The 25,680-nt window shown below is 29.9% G+C and overlaps 1 protein-coding gene across 1 annotated transcript; it reads right to left on the bottom strand.

Moving 5' to 3' along the window:
* On the bottom strand, positions 1–20,325 carry LOC132946149 (uncharacterized). Its single transcript, XM_061015991.1, has 8 exons — positions 19,859–20,325; positions 15,565–15,726; positions 11,057–11,142; positions 7,876–7,984; positions 4,692–4,788; positions 979–1,083; positions 751–906; positions 1–69 (listed from the first exon to the last, which is right to left on the bottom strand). The coding sequence occupies exons 1-8, from the start codon at positions 20,323–20,325 to the stop codon at positions 1–3; spliced, it is 1,251 nt and encodes a 416-aa protein (XP_060871974.1).
* Positions 20,326–25,680: the final 5,355 nt, after the last annotated feature.

Below are 25,680 nucleotides of genomic sequence, written 5' to 3'. Positions count from 1 at the left end.
TCATGCATTTTCGTCTTTGACGTTGACTCGCCTCAACACCATGTAGTAGGTGTATAATGCTTTTACAAACTGAAAATGATTTCATATAAATATAGTTATAAGCAGTTAGTGAAAATTGGTAGGACCCTATACAAAGTGGAACAGAAAGACTTGACGAAAAAAAAAATTATGCTACTTAAACGTATGACAAAAATTGTCAACATTATATGATTAGTAAATAATTTAAAAAATATACTCATGTCAACAAATTCCCAAAAAAAAATATTTTTAAAAAATTTATTACGTTTCAAATTCATTTAATAAAAAAAATATTGATATCTTAAAATATTCCAAAAATAAACTACTTGACTTAGATAAATGTTTTCAGTATCAAAATTGTTCTTATAATCAGATTCACAAATTGTCTATTTTGAATATATCCAAAAATATTTAAATCTAATTTTTAATTTTTTTATTTTCAGTGTTAAAAATAAAAATACATTTTTTTATAATCTATGTGTAGCGCAAGTGACTATAAATTATATATAACAATATTTTTTTTGTTTAAGTTATTCCAAAAGTCAGTTCTAGCTGATACACCCTGTATAGAGCCTAGTTGGTGGATAGTGAATATAGGTACCTCTGTATACCATGTTCTACTTATGGTATTGGTATACGTCTTTCTTTAGCTAGGTAAGTTATACATATTACCTAACATTGATGTGGACTTCAAAAAAGGTAAAAAAAAATATAAAATAAAAATAATCTTACCGAAATGAACGACTCGTAACTTAACTTGTACATATAAAACCCTGTGATGAAAGTTGGTTTAATAGATCTCAAAATCATTAACATCAGCAATTGTCGTATCCTCTTGTCGCATCGCCACCAAGGAACGTTATACAATACCGTGCCAACACTTAATTGCTGTAAGTACAATAAGCACATATACATAAATAACAAGACATTACATTATGTAAATAGGTTTATAATCCGCACTTTTTGTATGATAAATTCGCCAAAAAAATTGTTGAGATATTGATGCCAAACGCTCACAGAAATGAAACATATCACACTGATTGATTCGATTACGCTGGCGCTGATCTAAATACAAAACACGTGATAGAACCAGGGCAGGCAGGCAGGACTGGCAGGGCGGGTAAGTGGCCATACCCACCCAGGTCCTCTAGAAATTTTATGTTTGGGCCTCGAGCATATTATTTGTTAATTTTAATAATTTTTCAATTCCACACCGTAGTGATTACCGCGAAAACGAAGAGTACGATATTACAATTATATACTATTTACAAAAATAAAACAACTGAAACCGCGAAGGCTATGAAAGTTATTTTAGATTCGTTTTTGGAATTTATTGTGTAACGATACACGTCAATAGCATCTATTGGTAGAAGTTCTGGAACACTTAGGGCCGTTCTTACAATGTCCGGTAAACTGTCAGTAAACGCTAACCGACTGATAACAGATTTTATTACCGGCAAAATTTGGCTGGTTAAGTATCGGTTAACTTTGACCGGACATTGTAAGAACGGCCCTTCGTAATTCATTAATTTTTAAAACAATAATAGTAATTATATAGTATTAAAAATAGTATTTAAATTAAAAATATTAAATTTTTTTTTGAAATTTTTTTATTTTATTTGTATTGAAAAGGATTTAAGATTTTAGTATTGAAGTAACTTGTTTTTTTTATTACGTTAAATTTAGTAAAGTATAAACCTCTACAGAATTTTTTTCATTTTGTTATATAAGTTCCTTAAAAAGCTATTTTATTTAAAATGTGTAACATTCGTGTAACATGAGTCTCTTGTTCGGTAGTTTTACAACTTATACCCACCAGGGCCTTCAGGGCCTCAGTCCTCCCCTGGTTAGAATTATTATTATAGAATCATATTATAATATAGCTGATCCCATGCACTTTGTTGTCCGTGAAAAATTACTACTCTTAAAAAAATTATGATTGTTCAACTCCTTTTGGGTGCAGTAACTCACTGCCCCTGATGCACGCTTGTTGTGTACCCGATCAGCCCGAATAACCAATGGCAACCAATAATAAATACATTTCAATTTCTACTTATTATTTCTCCCATGACCAATAGCGACCATTACGTATCTATATATATAAAACTGAAATCAAGCAAAAGAGGAAATCTTTGTTACGGTTTGGCTTCGAAACTTCTTATCCAATTGTCATGCAGTTTTTTTTAAATGAAAGAGGATATCACGGAGCAGGGTTTAGACATAAATAAAGTCCGATAATGTTAGTCAATAATTAGTTATCTATACATATAAAATCCAAATACCACTGACTCACTGATCGCTGTATCTCAAAAACTACTCAACGTACGGAATTGGAATTTGGAATAGAGGTTCTTCTCATATTTTCACCGTGCAATAAGAAAGGATTTTCAAAAATGTTGTGTTTTAGTGGAGTAATTAACGATTATAATTATTCACTGCCAATACGTGAAAATCCACCTGTGTATAATATTATATTGGTTGCTATTGGTTAATCGGGCATATTTGTTGATTTGTATTATTGTACTTTTGTCAAATAAAATAAATAAGATCTAATAAGTAGTTCCAGAGTTTAGTCTGTATAGTTATAGTCTGTGTATTTATATAGTAAGTTGGTAGATTAGACCTCCGGGAAGAAGATAGGTTAATATTTACAAAGGGTAAAATTTTTTTTTTATTTCATTCATCGGATTTTAGTACGGTTAGGTTATAATAGGATTTTGTATAAATTGATTATATTAAGTACAAACGACAAACTCGGTAAAAATTTGATACTTTAGAGTTAAATCATACGTACAAGCAGCACGGGGTCCGCGATCTACCGCAGGTAGATTGCCCACCTGTTAATGTACTGCTGCGTATCAGAATTTTTATTCCGGGAAACGGAAAAGTTAAGATACATTTTGAATACTATACACCGAATATTAAATAACAAATTGAACAAAGTTTAAGTCATATAGAGTTGATATATTTAACGGGCAACGAAGTGCACGGGATCAGCTAGTATTGTATACATATAGGTATACAATTTACACGTACAATTTTGTTTTTGCCGATTTTTAACGTTTTAATCCCTATTAAAATCAAAATTTTGCAAAATCCTACGGGGAAGTTATAATATTAATCCACCGTGAAAATTAAAAAACGATATCTCAGATAAGTTCGGCTCTACGTCGATTATGAATCAGTCACTCAGAAATTCAGGATAGTCTTGTATATATGTACACTGTACAGATTATTATAGAAATGTGTAAAAATCCCAAGGAAAAAAATAAATTCATTATACCTATCTATATAACAATAGCTTAAACAATAATTTAAATGAGGTAGGTACCTATATCGATAGGTATAAATAAAAATTAGACCTTATTTTTACCACTTGATTGACCAATTGAAAGACATGGATGTTAAAACGAAATATTAATATACAATCTATATATTATATATATAAATTAATGTTTGTCTTGACGGTCGGCTCGACCGATGTTGATGAAATTTGGTACAGAGATAGATAAATTTAATTATAGACATGAGTACATGACTAACCACCCCGGGAGGTGCTCACACCGGGATTTCGAGATTTCCGATGGAATTTTTTGTGTAATTAAACAACGTTTTTATTAAAAAATCATATTTTTAAATATTTTTAATTCTTATATTTTTTTTTAAGGTTTTTACTTTTTTGAATGGCAACATATAGTTTTAATTTCATATTCTACAGCAGAATATTATTCTTCTAAGTGTTTTTATACATAAAAATAGAACTTAGGACGAGTAGTTTATGAGTTATAAGCAGGGTTGGGATTTTATAACAATTGCATATTTCTTATTTCTTATTAAAAAATAGTAAGATAAAAATGTGTTTTGTGATACAGAGAACTGAAATTAAAAATTTTATTTTGCTTTTTTTGCATATTTTGTGATTTTTTAGTTTTTAGTGCTTTTGATGAACTTTTTGAGACTTTTTGCACTTTTATACCTGTTTCTGAATCAAAATCGGCCATATTTTATGAAATCATATTTTAGTAAACGTGTTTTTAGATTTTTGTCGATCGAATTTTTATGATAATTTCGTATTAGGTATTTGGTTCTATAATTTTTATTATCTGTTGAATTTGTTGGTTTTTTTTGTCGATTTCTACTGCGATTATTAATCGTCGATTATCGACGAACGAGCGTTGAATGCGTTGTAAAGTCAATTCATTTGGATTCTGATCAGAGTGACTAAATTATTTCAAATCTTAAGTAACTACCTATAATAACGTGTAAGTGATTAAAAAATTATTAATTAATAAATTTCCTTTTTTTTTTTTTGCATATTTTGTTGTTTGTAATGCATATTTTTAGCGCATATTTAGCGATATTTAAAGTAATATTATAGCGCATATTTATGCAATTTTAAGTGCTATAAAATCCCAACCCTAGTTATAAGTATTTAAAGTTAGATAAGTGGAGTGATACGGGGTTACCCCGCAAAATGTTTGTCGACTACTCCGCTTGTCTAAACTTGAAATACTTATATGACTCATAAACTACTATAAAAACTATATGTTGCCATTCAAAAGGTAAAAAAACTTTAAAAAATATGAATTTTTAATAAAAACGTTGTTTACTGTATACATTTAATACTGGTACATATATATCACATATTAGTATAATATTATAATAGTGCATACCGTTAGCTGAAATAATGCAAATGTCAACGATGTAATTCCATGTAAATAATCCATAATTATAAGTGTGCTAAACAGTTCACGTATATTCGTTATATAACTGCAAAACAAACAAACGTCAACAATTACAATATGATTGCATAAATATAATATGGTTTAAAAGTAGGTACAGTGGCGCAACTACGGGGGTGCTAGGGAGTAGGGGATGCTTTAGGGGGTGCTTAAGCACCCCCCCCCCATGTTCTATGTCGTTGTAATTTCAAATATTTATAGCGTTTATTTTTTTATAGCGTCTAAACATCAAAGAACTAACGAAATAATTTAATAGATAACCTTTCCATCTGGAGACCACTACGACAACAAAATATATTGAACACATTCGCTGCTATCGATAGCCAATCATGTTTGACACTTTAAATTTTAAAATTATAAAATACTATAGTAAGATGTGTCGAAATTTTTTTCTCTAATAATTGGTAGGTGTATTATTGTGATGTAAGGATCGGATTTTTATGGAAAAGTATGTTCTTTACAATTTACCAATAATTAATTTGATTCGAAATGTTGATGTTCTGTAATGTGTAAAGTGTCGATTTTATGATAAAATTAATTTTTTGTATATTTTAGCATACTTGGGTAAAATAGACATTCCGGAGTATTGCGTGATCCTATATAGACCACTCAATACTCACACCAATCAGAAATATCAAAACAATAGATCATAAAGATTTCGTATTCGAAAGTCCAAGTCGAAACTTACCATTATCTCTTAAGAAAACAACAGAACATCATGAACCTCGGAAAATCAGTAATCATACGCTTTATATAAATTTTGACAAATTAGCTCGGGAGTCCCGAGAGTTAAACAAACTATATCTACAAGGATACCACAGAAAATATTTTTGCAAAACAAGAACATAATTTGATATCGTTATATATAATTGTCATTACATTAGTTCTGATAAGTTTGTACTTGGTTATTAAGTAGTAGTATACCAAAATTATATTCACCTGAAATCGCAGAACCTCATGACAGGCACGCCCGGAGGGTTGTAAGGGGGGCAGGTGGTGCAAATGCCCCCACCTGAAAATTTTAATAATTTGGATTTTTCAAATAAAAAATAAAATATACAAATTCCTCCTTGGTTAATTTATAATATTGTCGTCCTTGATTATGTCCAATATAGTAAATACTTATTCTAAGAAACCGTCGTCCGTCAAACTTTAGTATAGGGTACGGCGATGAAAGAACGGTAATACCACGCGTCTCTATAATGATTAATAAATTTGGTACGATCTATAGACAATTTTCTGGCGAGTTCGGGTCTTTCGGAATAAAAATCGGACAACGTAAACTAACTTTCATTTTGTTAAAGCTTAAGGTCATTTGAGCTAAATTTGACGGCAGTAACGAGGCCTCTTAACTGTTGTACCTACATTATTATGGGTATAGGTATGTTTGATCCAATCATTGTAATAATATATTACTGTATACTGTATAGAAATAAAATATTTTGAGAGTATAATTATTATTGTACTCTTATAAACCTAACACTATGAATTGTTTATTGTATTGTAATACAATTATATTCTTATTTTAATTGCATTGTAAAACAATTACATAAATTACATTTAATGCTGAAAATTGCAATTACAATTTTAAAATAAACTAGTGATGAACTAGTTACAAAAAAGCTATGCGCTACATAAAACAAAAACACATTTCCTGTAACTCCAAAGCTCTACTTGGACATAATATAAAAAATGAAACTAATGTAGGTATTAATACAATTAAGGCTAATTTATTAAACGGTATATTTTTCCAAACAATTAATTATTTTATATTACAATTAATAACCAATTTATATTAACCGTTATGTAGGTAAGTATCTGATTAGAAGGTAAATATAAGGCCCCCAGGGCCTATATACAAAATTTGCAGTAGTATTTACATTTGGCCAAAATTTTTAAAAAAAAAATTGAGACGTCTGGGCCTGATGTAGTTATACCAAATTTCACTTCAAATACACTCCTCAATACAATTTCATGAATATGATGCCGACACGGTATAATATCGTAAACTAAATACTTTCCTATTAAGTTGTATGTATAAAGTAAGTAACATTTCAATATTATAATACTTATTATATTGATATAGATTATAGTTAATAAAATAAACGTTTTATATTGGATGTCGAAATACTCTTTGTCCACAAAATTATAAAAATTAACAAATTTTTCCCTAAAAACACTATTTGTATGTAAAATAATAATTCTATAAAAAATAGTAAAGGATATAAAATTTAGAAAATATTTTTTCAAACAAATAATGTAAGATACAATTTTGAATAAAATAAATATTTTATTAGTCAGAATTTAAAATTTAAAATAATTTGTGTAAATCAAAAATAAATAAGTTTGGGGCTCTTTTGGCAAGCTTTAACTTTTTCTGATCGTCTTGAAACTTCTAATATTTCATTTTTATGCCCAGCTGAACCAACCAAGGTCTCGAGTCAGTCGTTGTCAGTCCAACAGAGCCCCCACAAATCCGTGTATTTTTCGTACTAACATAGTGTTTAAATAAAGTATAGTGGTTGACCCCCTCGCTGCGTGTCTCGTTTATTTGGTTGTGTAGACGTAAATTACACTATGCATTATTGCATCTTTCTATGCGTAATTGCAAACATAAAAGTTGCATTTTTTATGAATGATTGATGCATTTTTATTTTTATTTTTAGCTTATTTTATTACTTTACTTTATTCCATATTCTATTGTTTTTTCATTTATTTAGTTAAACAGTAGTTTGTATTAATTTTTAAGCAGGAGTATACTGACAATTTCAATCGTATTTTTCATTAACATATTATTATACCTACCTAATAGGTATATTTTGTAATTTTATAAAGATTTTTAGTTTCTTTGCATGTTTTTGAATTTTCTAGTGCATTAATATGTGCATATTTAACAATAATTGTCGTGGACCAACAAATCGTGAGAGCCCCCCCCCCCCCCCCACGACTACGTGAGCAATAAATTCATAATATTGTATAGCACCCCCCAAGATTTGAACTCTAGTTGCGCCACCGTGTAGGTACTTAACAATAAATTAACATATTCATAATATCGGCATATTATATTTATATAGTTTTATGTAAAATGTTTAATAGTCACGTATTTAATACATACTCAAGGATTAGAATGTGGTGTTTTACACATTCTCGGAGTGTCGAGTAGCATCGCGTTTGTTGTTTTTCTGTATAAATTGAAATCCGGTTTGTACACGAAGGATATTCAGCTGTAAAAAGCTCGTGTTACAAGTGACGCCAAGGGCACGGACACCCGGGGTTCTGGTGCCACTGCAGCAGGGGCGGATCTAGGGCGGGGTTCAGGAGGTCAGCCGACTCACGGTTAATGTTTGCTGATCAAATTGGCCTCTTTTTAGATCTTGGGTAGTTGGACCCTCGAAAAACTCTCAAAAAACACACATACGGTATTATAAACACACAAGTACCTAACCTAACCTAACCTAATCTGGTTTTAATAAGTGTCCCCTTGAAGTGTCCTGACCCACGGTTTCATAACTCTGGATCTGCCCCTGCATTGCAGGTCCGTACATTTTACGACTTTATAATATTTAAAATAAACCATGATTGTTACTACATTGGAGAAAAATTAAATGCAATATCTATTGCTTAGACCTAAACCGATCTCGACGGAGAAGCTGATTTTACTTCAAAGTTATATACATCCCTTAATGGCTAGTTATCATCTCTTATTGAAACTCTAAATGATTATTATAATAACAAATCAACAAATAATAGACACGTCTTGTACAAAACTCAATATTTATTACTTGTCACATTGACCTTTTTTGAAAACAAATTAATATATTTTCATAGTTGTGCGCATAGGGAGATGCATTATATATATGCCACCTATAGATACCTATACATAGTTGATTTAATTGGAAGTCAATTCAATCAATTTGACAAAATGGTTTTTTTTAATAACAAATACTATATTAGTGTCATTAGTGAATTGAGAGTAAAATTTCTCTAATGTATTATGTAGTTTTGAAAAATAAAATAAAAGTAAATTGCAATGATTTTACGACTCATATGACTCATTTTGAGACTAGTTATTTTTACAAGACTTGAAAATCAAAACTTTAGCATAAAATACAAAAAATAATAGTCATTATTTACATATAACCAGAAGTAATGAAACGTTTACCTACTAATTGTCCTACTTGTGGGCAGAGATGTTCGACTAGAATGAGTAGATTAACTAGTGATGTGAGTCTCGTAAATTTACCATGTAAAATTACAATTTACATTTTCTTTACCGTTCAAACCGTTGAGTGACCACTTTATTTGTATGTTTTTGCAATTTCAGTCTTAGGCGAAATTCGGCTCTCGTCGCACACGTCACCCGCGACTGAAATAGCTCACTTCCCGCCCTCGCCACACAATATACTATTTTGTCACGCCTGCATCGAAAGTTTGATTTTCTATAGCAGTTGAAGCGTTGGAAAGCGTCATTTTTCCGTCTAGCTGGTGGTAAAGTGGAAATCCCAAAAAGTGCAGGGTGGTAAAATGGAAATCCCCAAAAGTGCTGCGCGCACATTTCACGCGCGACGCACGTATACCCTGCACAAACAGTCACTGAAATCTATACCACGGTCGTCGGTTAGGTTAGGTATAAACTTTTGGTTACATCTCATAATCATATTATAACCTCCATGCGTGATGCTTAAAATAAATAAAACCCAATCGTTTCTTTCATTAAATATATTGTTGTAGTATAATTATAGTCTAGTTGTTGCGTAGATCCTTGCATTACCCTTGCCGTTATCGTTGAATGTAGAGGCGTGACAAAAAATAGTATGTGTGGCTCGTGCGGGAAGGAAATTTCAGTCTTGGGTGAAATGGGGGCCTCGCCTACGGCTTGTGACGCACACGTCGACCGTGACTGAAATAGCTCACTTCCCGCCCTCGCCACACAATATACTATTTTCAATTTTGTCACGCATGCATCGAAAGTTTGATTTTCTATAGCGGTTGAAGCGTTGGAAAGCGTCATTTTTCCGTCCAGCGGGTGGTAAAGTGGGAATCCCCAAAAGTGCTGCGCGCACATTTCACGCGCGGCGCGTGTATACCCTACACAAACAGTCACTGAAATCTATACCACGGTCGTCGGTTAGGTTAGGTATAAACTTTTGGTTACATCTCATAATCATATTATAACCTCCATGCGTGATGCTTAAAATAAATAAAACCCAATCGTTTCTTTCATTAAATATATTGTTGTAGTATAATTATAGTCTAGTTGTTGCGTAGATCCTTGCATTACCCTTGCCGTTATCGTTGAATGTAGAGGCGTGACAAAAAATAGTATGTGTGGCTCGTGCGGGAAGGAAATTTCAGTCTTGGGTGAAATGGGGGCCTCGCCTACGGCTCGTGACGCACACGTCGACCGTGACTGAAATAGCTCACTTCCCGCCCTCACCACATAATATATACTATTAATATGGGTACCTACGTTACACCAGTTTTCCACAAAATCGATTACATTTTAGATTCTGGCCGGAGCGATTTAAGAATGATGTGTGTTTTTTTTTTTTTGATATTTTTTTTGTGGCGGTTTACACGATACGTAGTCAAATTAATGCTTTGATTTCCAACTTCAGTATCTCGTTCGATGGGAATGTGAACCTATAGTTGGTGCATTGGAGAGATTGAATTTCCCAGTAGCTTTCAAAAGCTCAAATTTTGTCTCGATACATAATAAGGCTCCCAATATATTGTTACAATGACATTTTAAAAATATTAAAAATCCAGTCACAATTTTTTTTTTATAAGCAATTAAGGTTCAAATCTTGACAAAATACGTACAAAATCACGAAAATGTAAAAATTATTTTGAGTTATAAATTCATAACGAAAATTTTATTTTTGAATCTAATATTTGAAAATTGAATACAAGATTCCTCATAAGTTTGTCAATCCTTATCAAAAAAAAAAATGTCTACCGTAGAGTCAAATTAAATTTTTTTCGTATACAACGATGTTATATTATTGAATTCAAATTTAACACCATCGGCCACTATATAGTGACCCACTTGTGACCTACTGTACAGCAGAGTGACACTCACTTTTTTTTTTGCAATTCAAAAACAAATTAGATAAATGTAATTTTTACCGATTTATATTGATGACATATATTTGTTTCGAAGTAATAAAATCTCGATAATTTTATACAAAGTCCCTCCTAACTCACCAGTTTTTTTTACAGCAATTCAACAATTTTGCAAGTACCTACCTATAATTTGATCTGTGGTAATATAATTTAATACTAATTATACTTACATTGTGCCAAAATGTTTTCGTTATTATTTAGAGATGTATTTAGTAATTCAATTTGACCGCCTACAGCATAAATAGCGCCAAAAAAAACGTACATTTCACCAGCCCCCCCAAATATAATTTTTGACATTTTTTTTTTGCGAAACATTAGTGTGCCATTAGTGTGAATTTGTGTGACTATTTTCAGAATTTGTGCGATACTGGTTTAACCGTAAATTCAAAAATATATATGGGGGGCTGTAGAAATGTTCCCCAGCCCCCCCTCATAGAAAAAATTACAATTTTCAAAATTTTCTTTTGCCAAACATTAGTGCGTCATTAGTGTGAATTTGTGCGACAACAACCAGAATTCGTGCGACACCCGTTATACTCGGAAAAATCGTTTTTCCATTTTGAGCATTTCCCCAGCCCCCCCTCATGGAAAAAATTACAATTTTCAAAATTTTCTTTTGCCAAACATTAGTGCGTCATTAGTGTGAATTTGTGCGACAACAATCAGAATTCGTGCGACACCCGTTATACTCGGAAAAATCGTTTTTCCATTTTAAGCATTTCCCCAGCCCCCCCTCATGGAAAAAATTACAATTTTCAAAATTTTCTTTTGCCAAACATTAGTGCGTCATTAGTGTGAATTTGTGCGACAACAACCAGAATTCGTGCGACACCCGTTATACTCGGAAAAATCGTTTTTCCATTTTGAGCATTTCCCCAGCCCCCCCTCATAGAAAAAATAACAATTTTCAAAATTTTCTTTTGCCAAACATTTGTGCGTCATTAGTGTGAATTTGTGCGACAACAACCAGAATTCGTGCGACACCCGTTATACTCGGAAAAATCGTTTTTCCATTTTGAGCATTTCCCCAGCCCCCCCTCATGGAAAAAATTACAATTTTCAAAATTTTCTTTTGCCAAACATTAGTGCGTCATTAGTGTGAATTTGTGCGACAACAACCAGAATAGTATAAGTAAAGTACTTGTGTACATTTTAATTGAATGACAAAACAGTTTTTCCATTTTTCAAATCAATTACCTGTATTTTCCTTTATTTCCTATGCCCATACTATTATGTACTATACTTGTGTATATTTTAATTGAATGATGATACAAATATAAAATACATAAAACGTAGGTAGTATACTATTTTATTCCTCTTTTACGCAATACTTAATATACCTTCCATTCTAATTTATTATTTATACACATTTTATCATACCTTTTTTTATCCAATAGATAATGATAAATACTTAATATACTTGCTTACACTCTCTTCCGTGTTTGAAATTATGTCATTGATATTTGATATTAAACCATTTAATTTATTGACGTGAATGATGTGATTATATTTTTAATACCAAAAGTCCGAAATGTAAATTTATCATTTTCTTTATAAATCTATATCAAATATTTTGGTAAGAATAAAAGTATGTTTATAATATTAATATTTTTAATTATTAAATAATCAAATTTAAAAATTTAATAATACAGGACAAAAACAGTAAGTATTACATATTTTAAGATTGTTTAAAGGACAATACAACTGATAATAATTTTTTTTTATATATTTTTATAAAATATAATTAAAATCGATAATTATTTTATTACCATAACAAATACCTAGAATATAATCTAACTAAGGTAATGATCAGGGCTCATAACTTATAGCTCTAAAAAAGGTTGTTATAAGCGCAATAATATGCTCTTAAAAATATTCATATAAGCGCTTAAATATGCACTAAAAATACTAAAATATGCGAAAAAAAAACATTTGTATAAAAAAAATTGAATAATATTATTATATCGGAATTATTGTGGTAAACGACTTGTGGTACTCATTTATTCTGCGATTGTTCTGTTATTAAAAAAAAATTATAAATTATAATTAATAATGGATAATGATACCTATATATTTATAGTGCATATGCTACAATTTCTTTAACGATGGGATTACCAAGTATCAAGCATACACTCTCGCTAGGTCGCACGTCATCTAAACTCGTATAGTTATAAATAGTTTTTTCTTATAATATTATAAGAACAATTAATTGACACGAATTAATTACTAATATAAATAATTAATACGGCTATAATTACTTTTTATTATTAAGAAAAAATGTTTTAAAAGCTACGGAACTGAAAACAAAAAAAAAATAAATAAAGATTATGCAAAAATAATATTGGAAAATAGAAAAAAAGCAAAATAGCACTTATACTTTGAAATATGCAAAAATATGCAACATAAAATTTCGAATTTAGCTTCTTGGTTATCTGAAACAAATTTATAGCTCACATAGGTATCTCTAGGACCTCTCAAAAAAAATATGCTAATGCTAGAAGTTATGAGCCCTGGTAATGATACAACTAAAATTTGTTTATGATTATTCGTTCGCTAGTTATGTTAAATTTTGACATTGCGGGTGACGTTACGGATTCGTTCGCCGCGGCGGCGGCCATATAATATTATAATACACGGCAATATTTATTAATTTTTAGTTTAACTTAAAATAATTAAATAACTATTAATGAACTTATTTTCTTTCGACTGAACTAATCAAATATATTTAAGAGTACCTCATAATCTTTTCATTCGTATAATTATATCACATTTTGGCTTAATCTTTTAGAAAAAAAATAACACTCAAATAAATTATATTACGAATTTACCATGTATTCACTGCAGTAAACGTGTGTAGTATTGTTTTGATCGTGACATCAAATACCTATAGATTTTTTACGTCTAAACTGGCTATTTTAGTTTTAACTCGTACCTAAAACTAGAAGTGAGTGAGGACTCGCATAATATTATTATCTATCAGTACTCTTACAAATTAGGATTGTTTTTAAATGATGATGAGTAATGACAGTTGTTATACCACGAATTAATTGAAACAGATCAAAATTATTTTTATTTTATATTTTAGTATTTTACTATAATTAATAATTATTAATTATTATTTTTAATAAAGAAATTAAATACTAATACTTTATTTTATATTTATTTTGCCTTCTTTACATACAATTGTGAAAAAATTCAACAGGTACACTATAAATTGAATTTTGATAAAAACTTGCCAATTTTCTGTAAATTTGGTAAATTTACTTGGTAAAATATCAAAAAACCGTGGCGTATAATACTGTATACAAAAATATATATAAATATTATAAACATACTTTTATTCTTACCAAAATATTTGATATAGATTTATAAAGAAAATGATAAATTTACATTTCGGACTTTTGGTATTAAAAATATAATCACATCATTCACGTCAATAAATTAAATGGTTTAATATCAAATATCAATGACATAATTTCAAACACGGAAGAGAGTGTAAGCAAGTATATTAAGTATTTATCATTATCTATTGGATAAAAAAAGGTATGATAAAATGTGTATAAATAATAAATTAGAATGGAAGGTATATTAAGTATTGCGTAAAAGAGGAATAAAATAGTATACTACCTACGTTTTATGTATTTTATATTTGTATCATCATTCAATTAAAATATACACAAGTATAGTACATAATAGTATGGGCATAGGAAATAAAGGAAAATACAGGTAATTGATTTGAAAAATGGAAAAACTGTTTTGTCATTCAATTAAAATGTACACAAGTACTTTACTTATACTATTCTGGTTGTTGTCGCACAAATTCACACTAATGACGCACTAATGTTTGGCAAAAGAAAATTTTGAAAATTGTAATTTTTTCCATGAGGGGGGGCTGGGGAAATGCTCAAAATGGAAAAACGATTTTTCCGAGTATAACGGGTGTCGCACGAATTCTGGTTGTTGTCGCACAAATTCACACTAATGACGCACTAATGTTTGGCAAAAGAAAATTTTGAAAATTGTAATTTTTTCCATGAGGGGGGGCTGGGGAAATGCTCAAAATGGAAAAACGATTTTTCCGAGTATAACGGGTGTCGCACGAATTCTGGTTGTTGTCGCACAAATTCACACTAATGACGCACTAATGTTTGGCAAAAGAAAATTTTGAAAATTGTAATTTTTTCCATGAGGGGGGGCTGGGGAAATGCTCAAAATGGAAAAACGATTTTTCCGAGTATAACGGGTGTCGCACGAATTCTGATTGTTGTCGCACAAATTCACACTAATGACGCACTAATGTTTGGCAAAAGAAAATTTTGAAAATTGTAATTTTTTCCATGAGGGGGGGCTGGGGAAATGCTCAAAATGGAAAAACGATTTTTCCGAGTATAACGGGTGTCGCACGAATTCTGGTTGTTGTCGCACAAATTCACACTAATGACGCACTAATGTTTGGCAAAAGAAAATTTTGAAAATTGTAATTTTTTCTATGAGGGGGGGGGCTGGGGAACATTTCTACAGCCCCCCATATATATTTTTGAATTTACGGTTAAACCAGTATCGCACAAATTCTGAAAATAGTCACACAAATTCACACTAATGGCACACTAATGTTTCGCAAAAAAAAAATGTCAAAAATTATATTTGGGGGGGCTGGTGAAATGTACGTCCAAAAAAATACGTATCGATTCCCAAGTATACCATTACGATGAACACCAACGCAAAAGAATGGCAGACAAAAACCAATAAAAACATCCAATTTTCGTTCAACGTGAATGGCATCCAACTGCTCACCGGGTAACTTTTTGGATTGTTGTAGTATTGAAAATCAGATTGATCGCTAAAATACGAACAGTATAGGTAATTAATAATTATTACAATAAAATTATTATTGTGTACAAAAATTTAAAATTGCTCCGGTTGCTAATCGCTTTTTAATATATATATACCTATATAATATAACCCAAGCAGACATGGATACACCCAATATACCGCGATTGATACCGGTACATACTAGGTGCCTCCCAAGATATACGAATTGCCTCCCATCCTTATCGTAAATAAAAAGTTTAATATACACTAGTTGCCTCCGATGACCAGGTAGTGTATAATATTATACACGAGTTGCCTCCCGTATGGAATTAAGTTTAGTGGTTCATAAACTTGATCACTAACTTAAAAATAATAATCAATAATAAGAACTATATTTCATAAAAATACTAAATTACATTAAATATTTTTAATATGATATGTGTCTTGTTTACATTATATAAATCGTCTTATATTATTAAGTCATTATGTTTTTAAATATATATATACGTATATATTTCAGTTAAAAAAAAAAAATCAGTCTTAAGTATAATATACGACATTTATACAAAAAAAATATTTGATAATTTTATATGTATCTGAAATTAGGAGGCAACTAGTACTAGACCTTTTTCGTTTACGAAAAAATTTAGGGTGCGTCGGGAGCACGGAAAAAACAAAACAGTTGTTTACACTATACAAATAGTAGGATTGACCGTACATTATAATTGCTATAGGGATAACTATAAGATTAATCAGATTTACTAAAATATTATGGTCGAGTTATTACAGTTAATTGAACTGAAATATGCTATTTTAACTATATTTTTTTAGTTAATTCAAACATTAAAAACCGCATTAACTATAAAATATAGTAAGCCTAACCATAACTAATAACTAATCGAGATCAATATCTTTGAACTTAAAAATAAAAATATACATGACATTAATACGTCCTGTCGTCCTATATGGATCAGAAACATGGGCACCAAGAAAAATAGAGGAAATAAAACTAGACACATTTGAAAGAAAAATTTTAAGACGTATATACGGACCCTGTTTCGACTCAAGAACCCAAGAGTGGTGCAGAATTCGAACCAATGAAGAACTACAGAACTTGTTTCAGAGACCATGTATTTCAAACGAAATCAAAAAAAGAAGACTGTTGTGGGCATGCCACGCCTGGAGGAAAAAAGACGCTATGATTAACACAGTAATCAGGGAAGAACCGAAAGGAAAGAGACCACTAGGTAGACCACGCTTAAGATGGGAAGATTGTGTGAGGAAAGATGTTAAAGATGTTAAAGAGGTTGATCCAGGAGCAAACTGGAGAGAAATAGCAGAAAATAGAATAAATTGGAGGGAAATTTGTTTTGCGGGATGGTCTTAAAGGCCGGAAAAACAAAAAAAAAAAAAAAAAAAACCATAACTAATAACTATATATTTATATATAAAACAATTACTATAATATTATAGTTAAACAAATTATAGTAAATATAACTATTTAATATGTAAAATAACTAAAATGATTTACTGTATAAATATAGTTATAAGTTATGGTTAGGTTTACTATATTTTATAGTTAATGCGGTTTTTAATGTTTGAATGAACTAAAAAATATAGGTAAAATAGCATATTTCAGTTCGAATAACTGTAATAACTTAACCATAATATTTTAGTAAATCTGATTCATCTTATAGTTATCCCTATAGCAATTATAATGTACGGTCAATCCTACTATTTTTATAGTGCAAACAACTGTTTTGTTTTTTCCGTGCGTTGTATATATGTAGTAATATAATATGCGTTTTTTGTTATTCGCAGGACCAAGTTCCTATATATAGCGATAAAATATTCCCGAAGGAATCGATCAGACCTTCCCGGGATTATGAACTAGAAACTTCCTGGATCCGATATACAGAAACACTACCTACATTATATTGTATAATGTATAAACAATAACATGTCCCAAACAATTTTTTTTAAAAAGGGGAGATTAGTTGTTGCTATATGTAGGTACCTACTATATAATAAGCTTTAAAATCCGTGACTTAGTGTCCGATCACAATATAGATATTTAAAATTTGTCAATATTATATGTGGGCGAAAAAGGTCTGATTTAATTTCTCCGGAAAAAAAGACCGACCTGGTTAACAAACGGAAAAGTCTGATTTTATTTTTTTTTCCTAAACTATGTCTTAAATTTAATAATAATATAAATAATTAACGATACAATAATGCGAAATAATTTGAAATTAATAATTTTCTAATATTTATTTAGTTTAAATATATATTTATAAATAAATTCTTTTGGAGTGATTAAATTAATATACTCGGACATTTTTTTTTTTGGACTTGTTTATAGAGAGCAATTCCAACGGATGCCTGTCGATAGATAAACTGCTGTTACACAATTAATCATTTTTTTTCCCAATTTCAAAATCACTACTATACGATAGTAACCCGGGAACCGCGAGATTGGACAACGACTATTTCTTATGCGTTACCGCGCCATCGATTTTTATAAACCTACCTAATATATTTATATGTGAATATGATGGGTCATTATGGGTCATTATGGGTATTTCATATTTTATATTATAATACAGATTACAGATTCATTTTGACATCTATTATTATTACTTTACATAATACCTTCCATCGCACATTATTTTGCTATCTTCCACCTCACCAACTATCACTACGTAGGTTCTAAAACGACAAATCAAATCGGACTTTTTTCCGTTGAGGAACTTTACGGTTGGACTTCTTTCCGAGTACCTATTTTTTTCCCCGCGGGGTTTTCATTTTCTTTTACGGTCTCGCAGGTCTATAATGCAATAATATTACCATTTTGGCTACCTGTTGCACTATATATATAGGCGTATTTTGAGTTTTGACGTATTTTGTAACCTCTATACCTATAATTGTGAGCCACAACTTTTTACGGATATCATTTATGCAATTTCGTTATTGTAACCTTTTATTTATACAAACAAGATGGTCAGGGGCCGATGAATGGGGGCATGCATATAATCTGGACGTCCAATCCATGGATTCCACAAACCACACACTTTAGATAAAATACACTATACAGGACAACAGGACCACATACTTTTAGTACCTAGATTAAAACCACACCCACTTTATATTTTTAAATGTAAAATGGATTATTTATTATTTATTAAAATAAAAAAATATTAAAGCAATGACTACTGTCAGTTGTAAGTAGGTACCTACTTGTCACAATAATTAAGTTATATGGAATAAAATATTTGAATTGCCTGTTACGATGACAGTTTTATATTTTTTTGTAAACATAAGTCATTTTTAAATTTACGGTGGTAAGAATTTTACAATTTTAAACAAAATGTAGTGTTTTTTCTAATCTTTTTGGTTAAGCATATAGTTTTTGACGTTCATAGTACATCTGGCCTGCTGCATATTAAAAATACTGTGTGTGGTATTTCGCTATAGATAATAAACCGATAAATTGTGCCATTTGAAGAAATTGGACGAAACAAAATAATAATAATAACCAAAGGTGGGCATTAACTTGTTAAAATGTTAAAGTTAAAAGAGTTAAAAAAAAATTAACTTTTTAACTTAACTAGTTAATTATTTTTGATTTTAACTAATTAACTTATTCGGTTGAAATGTTTATTGTTGTAACTTAACTTTTTATAGTTAACTATCATTTGTCGTACAGTTAAGTTAATTTTCTTTGCGAGTCATGCGTAATCAACTAGACAATATACTGATTCTGCGACTATCTTTCGATTTTTGTAATTTATTTTCGAATTATATAATATCACAATAATCAAATTTTTTACACAGTGTTAAACGTCTTGGTAAATGTTTGCGCGTATAACAAAACTCTATAGCAGCTTATGACTTAAAAATATTGTACCTTGAAAAATATTAACTTGTTTTTAACTGATATTTAAGTTAATTTTATTTTCCATCTTAACTATAAACGTGACTAGTTAAATACGTTTTTTTTTTTTTTTGTTAACCTTTAACATAACTGAAGGAAATTTAATTGAACTAACTCAAATTGCCACGGTTAATTATTTTCATTAACTTGCCCACCTTTGACAATGACATACTTATAATAATATAATATAGGCAGGAAACGATAAAGAAAATTGCATTCGCATTACCCCTTTGGATAGGTCAACAGGGGGCTGACGATTATGAAAAAAGCCGCAACCATACCGCTGAACATATACCAAATGCTGATGTTTCGCATTGGCTTCAAATAGTTGAACGTAAACGCGTCGGCCGTGCTCCCGTGCGCCGCCGACCCTTGAGCTTGTATTGCCGTCAGTTTGCTCTTGAGCCGGGCAAATCGGCCGTTGAACACCGTCATGTAAAGCCATTTGTACATGCCCGAGAACAGCATGGTCCAAATGTCTATGGTCCTCGCCAACATTGTCAGGTCGGCGGTGGCGGCGAACATCTGGACCATCATCAGAACCATGACCGAGGTCATGACCGTAAGAATGATCGCCCGATAAAAGTCGAAAGCCCGCCGCGTCCATATCGTCGAGTCACTCGAAGAGAACACGCCGATCGACCGGAGAGTATTGTACGCAAACGACAGATAATCGCAATTATTATTCTGCATTATTATTTCCCCGCAATGAGCGTTTTACACTATTGTTGTATAGGTAAAAATATTTTCACGAAAATAATAAATAGGTATAGTTGTTAAAATATTTGGAAAAAGTAGCGCAAACAATTAGAAAATATTTCAATTATACCTATTCTCTGGCCAAGAAGTTCATATTTTTGAAAATATTTTATAAAAAAAAAACGTCAACAAAACAATTTAACCGTATATTTTCGAAAGCCATTTTTACGGAAACTTTATAAAAACATTAAGCCAACGTTTATATTATGCAATCGTGCAGTAGTGCGAAATGTTGGGTACGAAAAAAAATTTATAAAATATCGTTGGCCGAATATTCACTATCCGCGGAGCACTTAAAAATATTCACAAAATACTTTCGTTTCCCAAATGCCGCGTGGGATATACTATTCGGACGAGGCGGATGTTCGATGGCCTATACCTATGAGGATCGTGTCGGCGACTTATACCCAAGTATTATGTTATATAATAATACATCAACTATATCGCGACGTGCACATCTGTTTACTATAATATTACCTCGATATAATATATTATTATGGGGTTGTGTCCGAAATGGTTTTGTTCGTCGGTATGCATTGGTTTATTTCTATATTATAATAGCGTCCGCTACTATAATGCCCACGTTGGTGTTCTAAATTAGACGTAATAATATACGACAAATCCAAGTATAATATTATTGTTTAAGAAATCTAAACTGGATATTTGCAGCCTGTAATAGCATAATCATTATTTACTATGTATAATAATAATGCGTATTGTAACCTATAGGTATAATATTTATGTCTATTATGTCTACACTACAGAAAGACCATAAAAAGAAAGAAAGAAAGACCTGAAGAAAAAAAATGATGCCATTTAAACGTTTGACATAATTTGTTAAAATTATTTGATTAGTAAATAATTTGAGAAATATTCTTATGTTAGCAAATTCTCAAAAAATAAACTACTTGACTTAGACAAATGTTTTTTCCATCAAAATTATTCATAAAATCAGATTCGAAAATTGGCTCTATTTTGAATTCATCCAAAAAAATTTAAATTTTATATTTTCAATATTATACGTATTATTTTTATATTATACGTGTAACGCAAGTGAATATAAATGAAATATAAAAAAAAATGTTTAAAATATTGATTAGAAGAAAAGTTATTTCATCTGTCAGGTCTTTCTGTATAATAGGTTGTACCCTGTAACATATAGGTACTATGATAATATAAAAATGATACTATTATGAGTAATATTATTTGAAGATGTTCTAAATTTTTACAAAAAAAATTATATGTCTTATTGTCTTAATAGTATTAGGTTTTTCAATTTATTTCAAATTCAACTTACATGTATTGTTTGCATTTTTCTCAGCGAAACTTTAAAATAAAATTACCTGTCTTTATATTTAATACAATCAACATATTATATTCGATAATTATAGTTTTATAGCCCATAGCAGGGATAGGCAGCAACTGGCGGCTATTGTTCACTGGTCCGTGCTACATTTAAATTTAGTTTAAAAAATATAAAACGTTAAGATTATTCTGTATTTTATTTTATTATATTTATAAAATTATTAAAATCGATTTAATGTTCATCGTAAAACGTAGATATCAATATTCTTATCTAGTATTGAAATATTAAATGTAAATAATATTATGTTAACAATTATAGGGGTGTAATGGTTAACATTAGGTTTTTTTTTTCGCTTTCTCTGTTCTCCAGTCCGCCAGATTTTCGCGCATTCAAAATTGGCCCTCTACAGGGTGATTTATTAAGCGTAAAACACTCATTACATCTCAAAAAGTATTAATGTTTTTGAAAATATTTTTTTACATAGTTTCAAGTTGTTGAAAAAACAACGTTTTTATTAAAAAAATTATATTTTTAAATATTTTTTACCCTTATAATTTTTTTAAGTTTTTACTTTTTTGAAAGACAGCATAGAGTTTTAATTTCATTTTCCAAAGCAGACTATTTGTCTAAGTATTTTAATACATAAATATCGAATTTAGGACGAGTAGTTTATGAGTTATAAGTATTTAAGGTTTAGACAATCGGAGTAGTGGACACACATTTGCAGGGTAACCCCATACCACTCCACTCCGCCAATCTAAACTTTAAATGTTTAGACTACTCGCTCTAAATTAGATTTTTATTAATCAAAATACTTAGAAAAATATTCTGCTTTGGAATATGAATTTAAAACTCTACGCTGTCATTCAAAAAAGTAAGAAACTTAAATAATTATATAGATAAAAAATATTTAAAAATATAATTTTTTAATAAAAACATAGTTTTTTTAACAACTTGAAACTATGTAAAAAAATATTTTCAAAAACATTAATACTTTTTGAGATAATGAGTGTTTTACGCTTTATGAATCACCCTGTATAGTAACATTGAGTTGCCCATCCCTGGCCTATAGACACGTCAAAGTAACGTAAATTTTAGAAAATTTCCAATTACGAAATTACGTAGGTACACTGCTGCATACGGTGATAACTATATCCACTGCCCCGTGTGGTCCGTTACGCCAATAATGCTATGTAATCTATTCCATATGCATTTTGTAAACCATTCCAATTTTAAGCTATATGTTGTAACATTGTTACTGTTCTGTTATTGTTCGTATACTATTAATTGTAATTGCCGTTTGGCGTAAATAAAATAAAATTAAAATATAATATTTACCTGTACGAAGAAACATAAAAAATATTTGGTGTAAAAAGTTTTGTATATCACTCCGTATATAGGTTCGGTATTTAAATAATATAATATTATTTTCGTTAGATGTTTCAAAATTATAGTCTGTTGCCTGTTTGACGACTCTACAACAATTTGTACTTTTTTTATACATAAATAAAATATTTATAGAAATCATAGACATAAATAAATATCTAATTCAGTTGTGACCTATGGTTTTTTGAGAGGTCACATAAATACTTAACTATATTCTATATTATGTGTAATTAAAAGTGTTATTTTCAAAATATCAATATATTAGTATTTCTAAACTTTATAAGTAGCTAAATATATATACTTAAGTATATTTAAGTATAATGGCCCTTATTATAAACAATTCGTAAACAGACAATGCATTAAAACTTCCTGACTGAAAAATTAGTTTTTGAAATGAACCACTTCGGAGTTAGAATACTCGTATACCTATGAGCCTATATACTGTAAAATGACTATTGATTATCAATTCGTTTTTATTATATTTGATCTGAGACTAATAACAACAATAATAATTTAATATTGAGTGCCTACTCGTGTACCTAATTTGCCGCGTGATTCACATATTGAACCTAAGACTTATAATATTATAACATATAACTCGTATTTTCTTTCTTGCTTGGACTCTCTAGTAGTTTATTTCTCTTCCTCTCTCTGTCACCACTATACAGGCCGTATGCGACTTTTCGCCGATCATACCATGTTTTGATGTTTAGGGTTTTGTTAATACTTGTCCAATCAAAAATGTCTTTAATATAACAACTCATCTTGACACAAAACTCTTAGTACATAAAAACCTAAGCCAAATAAATCAACAGGAATGGAGACTAGTAAAAAACAACAAACTGAGAAAAAAGTAAATTACCCTTCCTCTTAGTACATATAAACCTAAGCCAAATAAATCAACAGGAATGGAGACTAGTAAAAAACAACAAAATGAGAAAAAAGTAAATTACCCTTCCAAGGGTGCACAAGTTTTTTTAAACTCAGTTAAGTTAAGTTAATATGCACCAATAACAAAAAGTTAAAAGTTAATTTAATTATAAGTTAACTCAGTTGAGTTAAAAGTTAATGTTCGTGTGGGGGTCTTACGAGTTAATATTTGAAATATAAATTCATTACATAAATAGTTAGGTAAACATATAAATAAATAAAAAATATTTTAGATTCTGAGTGAAGCAATGTGATGTGTGTTTTTTTTTAAATTTTTTTTTTATTTTTGTGTCTGTCATCACCTTTTAGGACAGTAAAAGTGCTTGGATTTTCTTCAGCAGTAACTTTTATGATAGGAAAGTGAATCTAGTTGGTATTTTGGGAGATCAAAAGTAAAAATTTCCCAGTAGTTTACAAAAGCGATGTGAAAAACAAAAGAAAAATTAAGGAAAAACGGGAATTTTTACGCAAAATCTGTTTTCGAGAACATCGATTTTGGTTTTTGGTGTAACTCTAAAACAAATGACCGTAGGGACATGAAATTTTGACTGAATGTTTATAATTGCATTTCCTATACACCATAACATTTTCCAAATAGTTTGACTTATTTTGAGCTGTTTACGGAAATTGTCAATTTCCATTTTTTTTTTAGTTTTTTTTTCTATAAATATCAATAAAATTTTACCTGTTGAGAAAAAAGCTTGAAAATTTAATAGAAGGCTCCTAGGTTATTGTTTCAAAGGCAGATGAAAAAAAATATCTACAAGAAACTTAAATTAAATTTTTATGAACGTCTGAAATTTATATTTTTACAACATTTGATATTCACTCGATTTCTCATAATATGTAACAATTTTCTTATTTTATTGTAATTAAAAAACGAATGACTGTAGATACTTGAAAATTTCACTGAATGTTTAAATTAGCATTTTCTATTTACCATAAAATTTTGAAAACATGTTGACTCTTTTTGAGCTGTTTACGGACATTGTCAGTTTAAAATTTTTTTAGTTTTTTTTTCTATAAATATCAATAAAATTTTATTTGTTGGGTAAAAAAGCGTGAAAATTTAATATAAGACTTCTGATATATTGTTCTAATAGCAGTTGAAAAATATTATAAATACATAGGCACAAATTATTTTTATAAGCATTTAAAGTTCAAATTTTGACAAAATGTATCAAATTTATAATTTCATAATAATTATTTTTTAGTTAAAAATTTATAAAATGTTCAACTTTTATAGCTAAGGATTGAAAATTGAAAACCAGGCTCCACGTAAATAGGTTATACATAAATTACTTTATTCACAATAATATCATCAAATATACTTGGTAATATCATAGGCTGACTGACCGTTTTCGCTCAGAATCGTTTTCCTTATACAATGATATTATATCATTAAATTCAAATTTAACTCCATCCATTACAGGGACCCACTTGTAACCTACTGTACAGCAGAGCAACATCCACTTACCCACCTTTTTTTCTTTGCCTTAAATTACAATGTAGTGTTATGTAAAAAAATCACATGGTTAAATAATACAATGCATGACAATAAAACTAAAATTATCAATAATCAATAAAATAATCTCACTAGTATAATAAGTACAATTTCAATAATCCTATACATAAGTCTGTTTATATTTTATGCTCGCAGTAACCAA

The sequence above is a fragment of the Metopolophium dirhodum genome, chromosome 6, assembly GCF_019925205.1.
Source record: "Metopolophium dirhodum isolate CAU chromosome 6, ASM1992520v1, whole genome shotgun sequence".
Classification (NCBI taxonomy): Eukaryota; Metazoa; Arthropoda; class Insecta; order Hemiptera; family Aphididae; genus Metopolophium; species Metopolophium dirhodum.
The sequence above is the reverse complement of the archived record's forward strand: the minus strand, read 5'-3'. Positions and strand labels throughout refer to the sequence as shown.

Coding starts and splice junctions, on each gene's coding strand:
- LOC132946149 (XM_061015991.1), bottom strand. CDS start 20,325: ATGCAGAATAATAATTGCGATTATCTGTCGTTTGCGTACAATACTCTC. Junction 7,985..11,056: donor CGAAAACATTTTGGCACAAT/GTAAGTATAATT, acceptor AGCTTTTTACAG/CTGAATATCCTTCGTGTACA. Junction 4,789..7,875: donor CACCACATTCTAATCCTTGA/GTATGTATTAAA, acceptor TTTGTTTTGCAG/TTATATAACGAATATACGTG.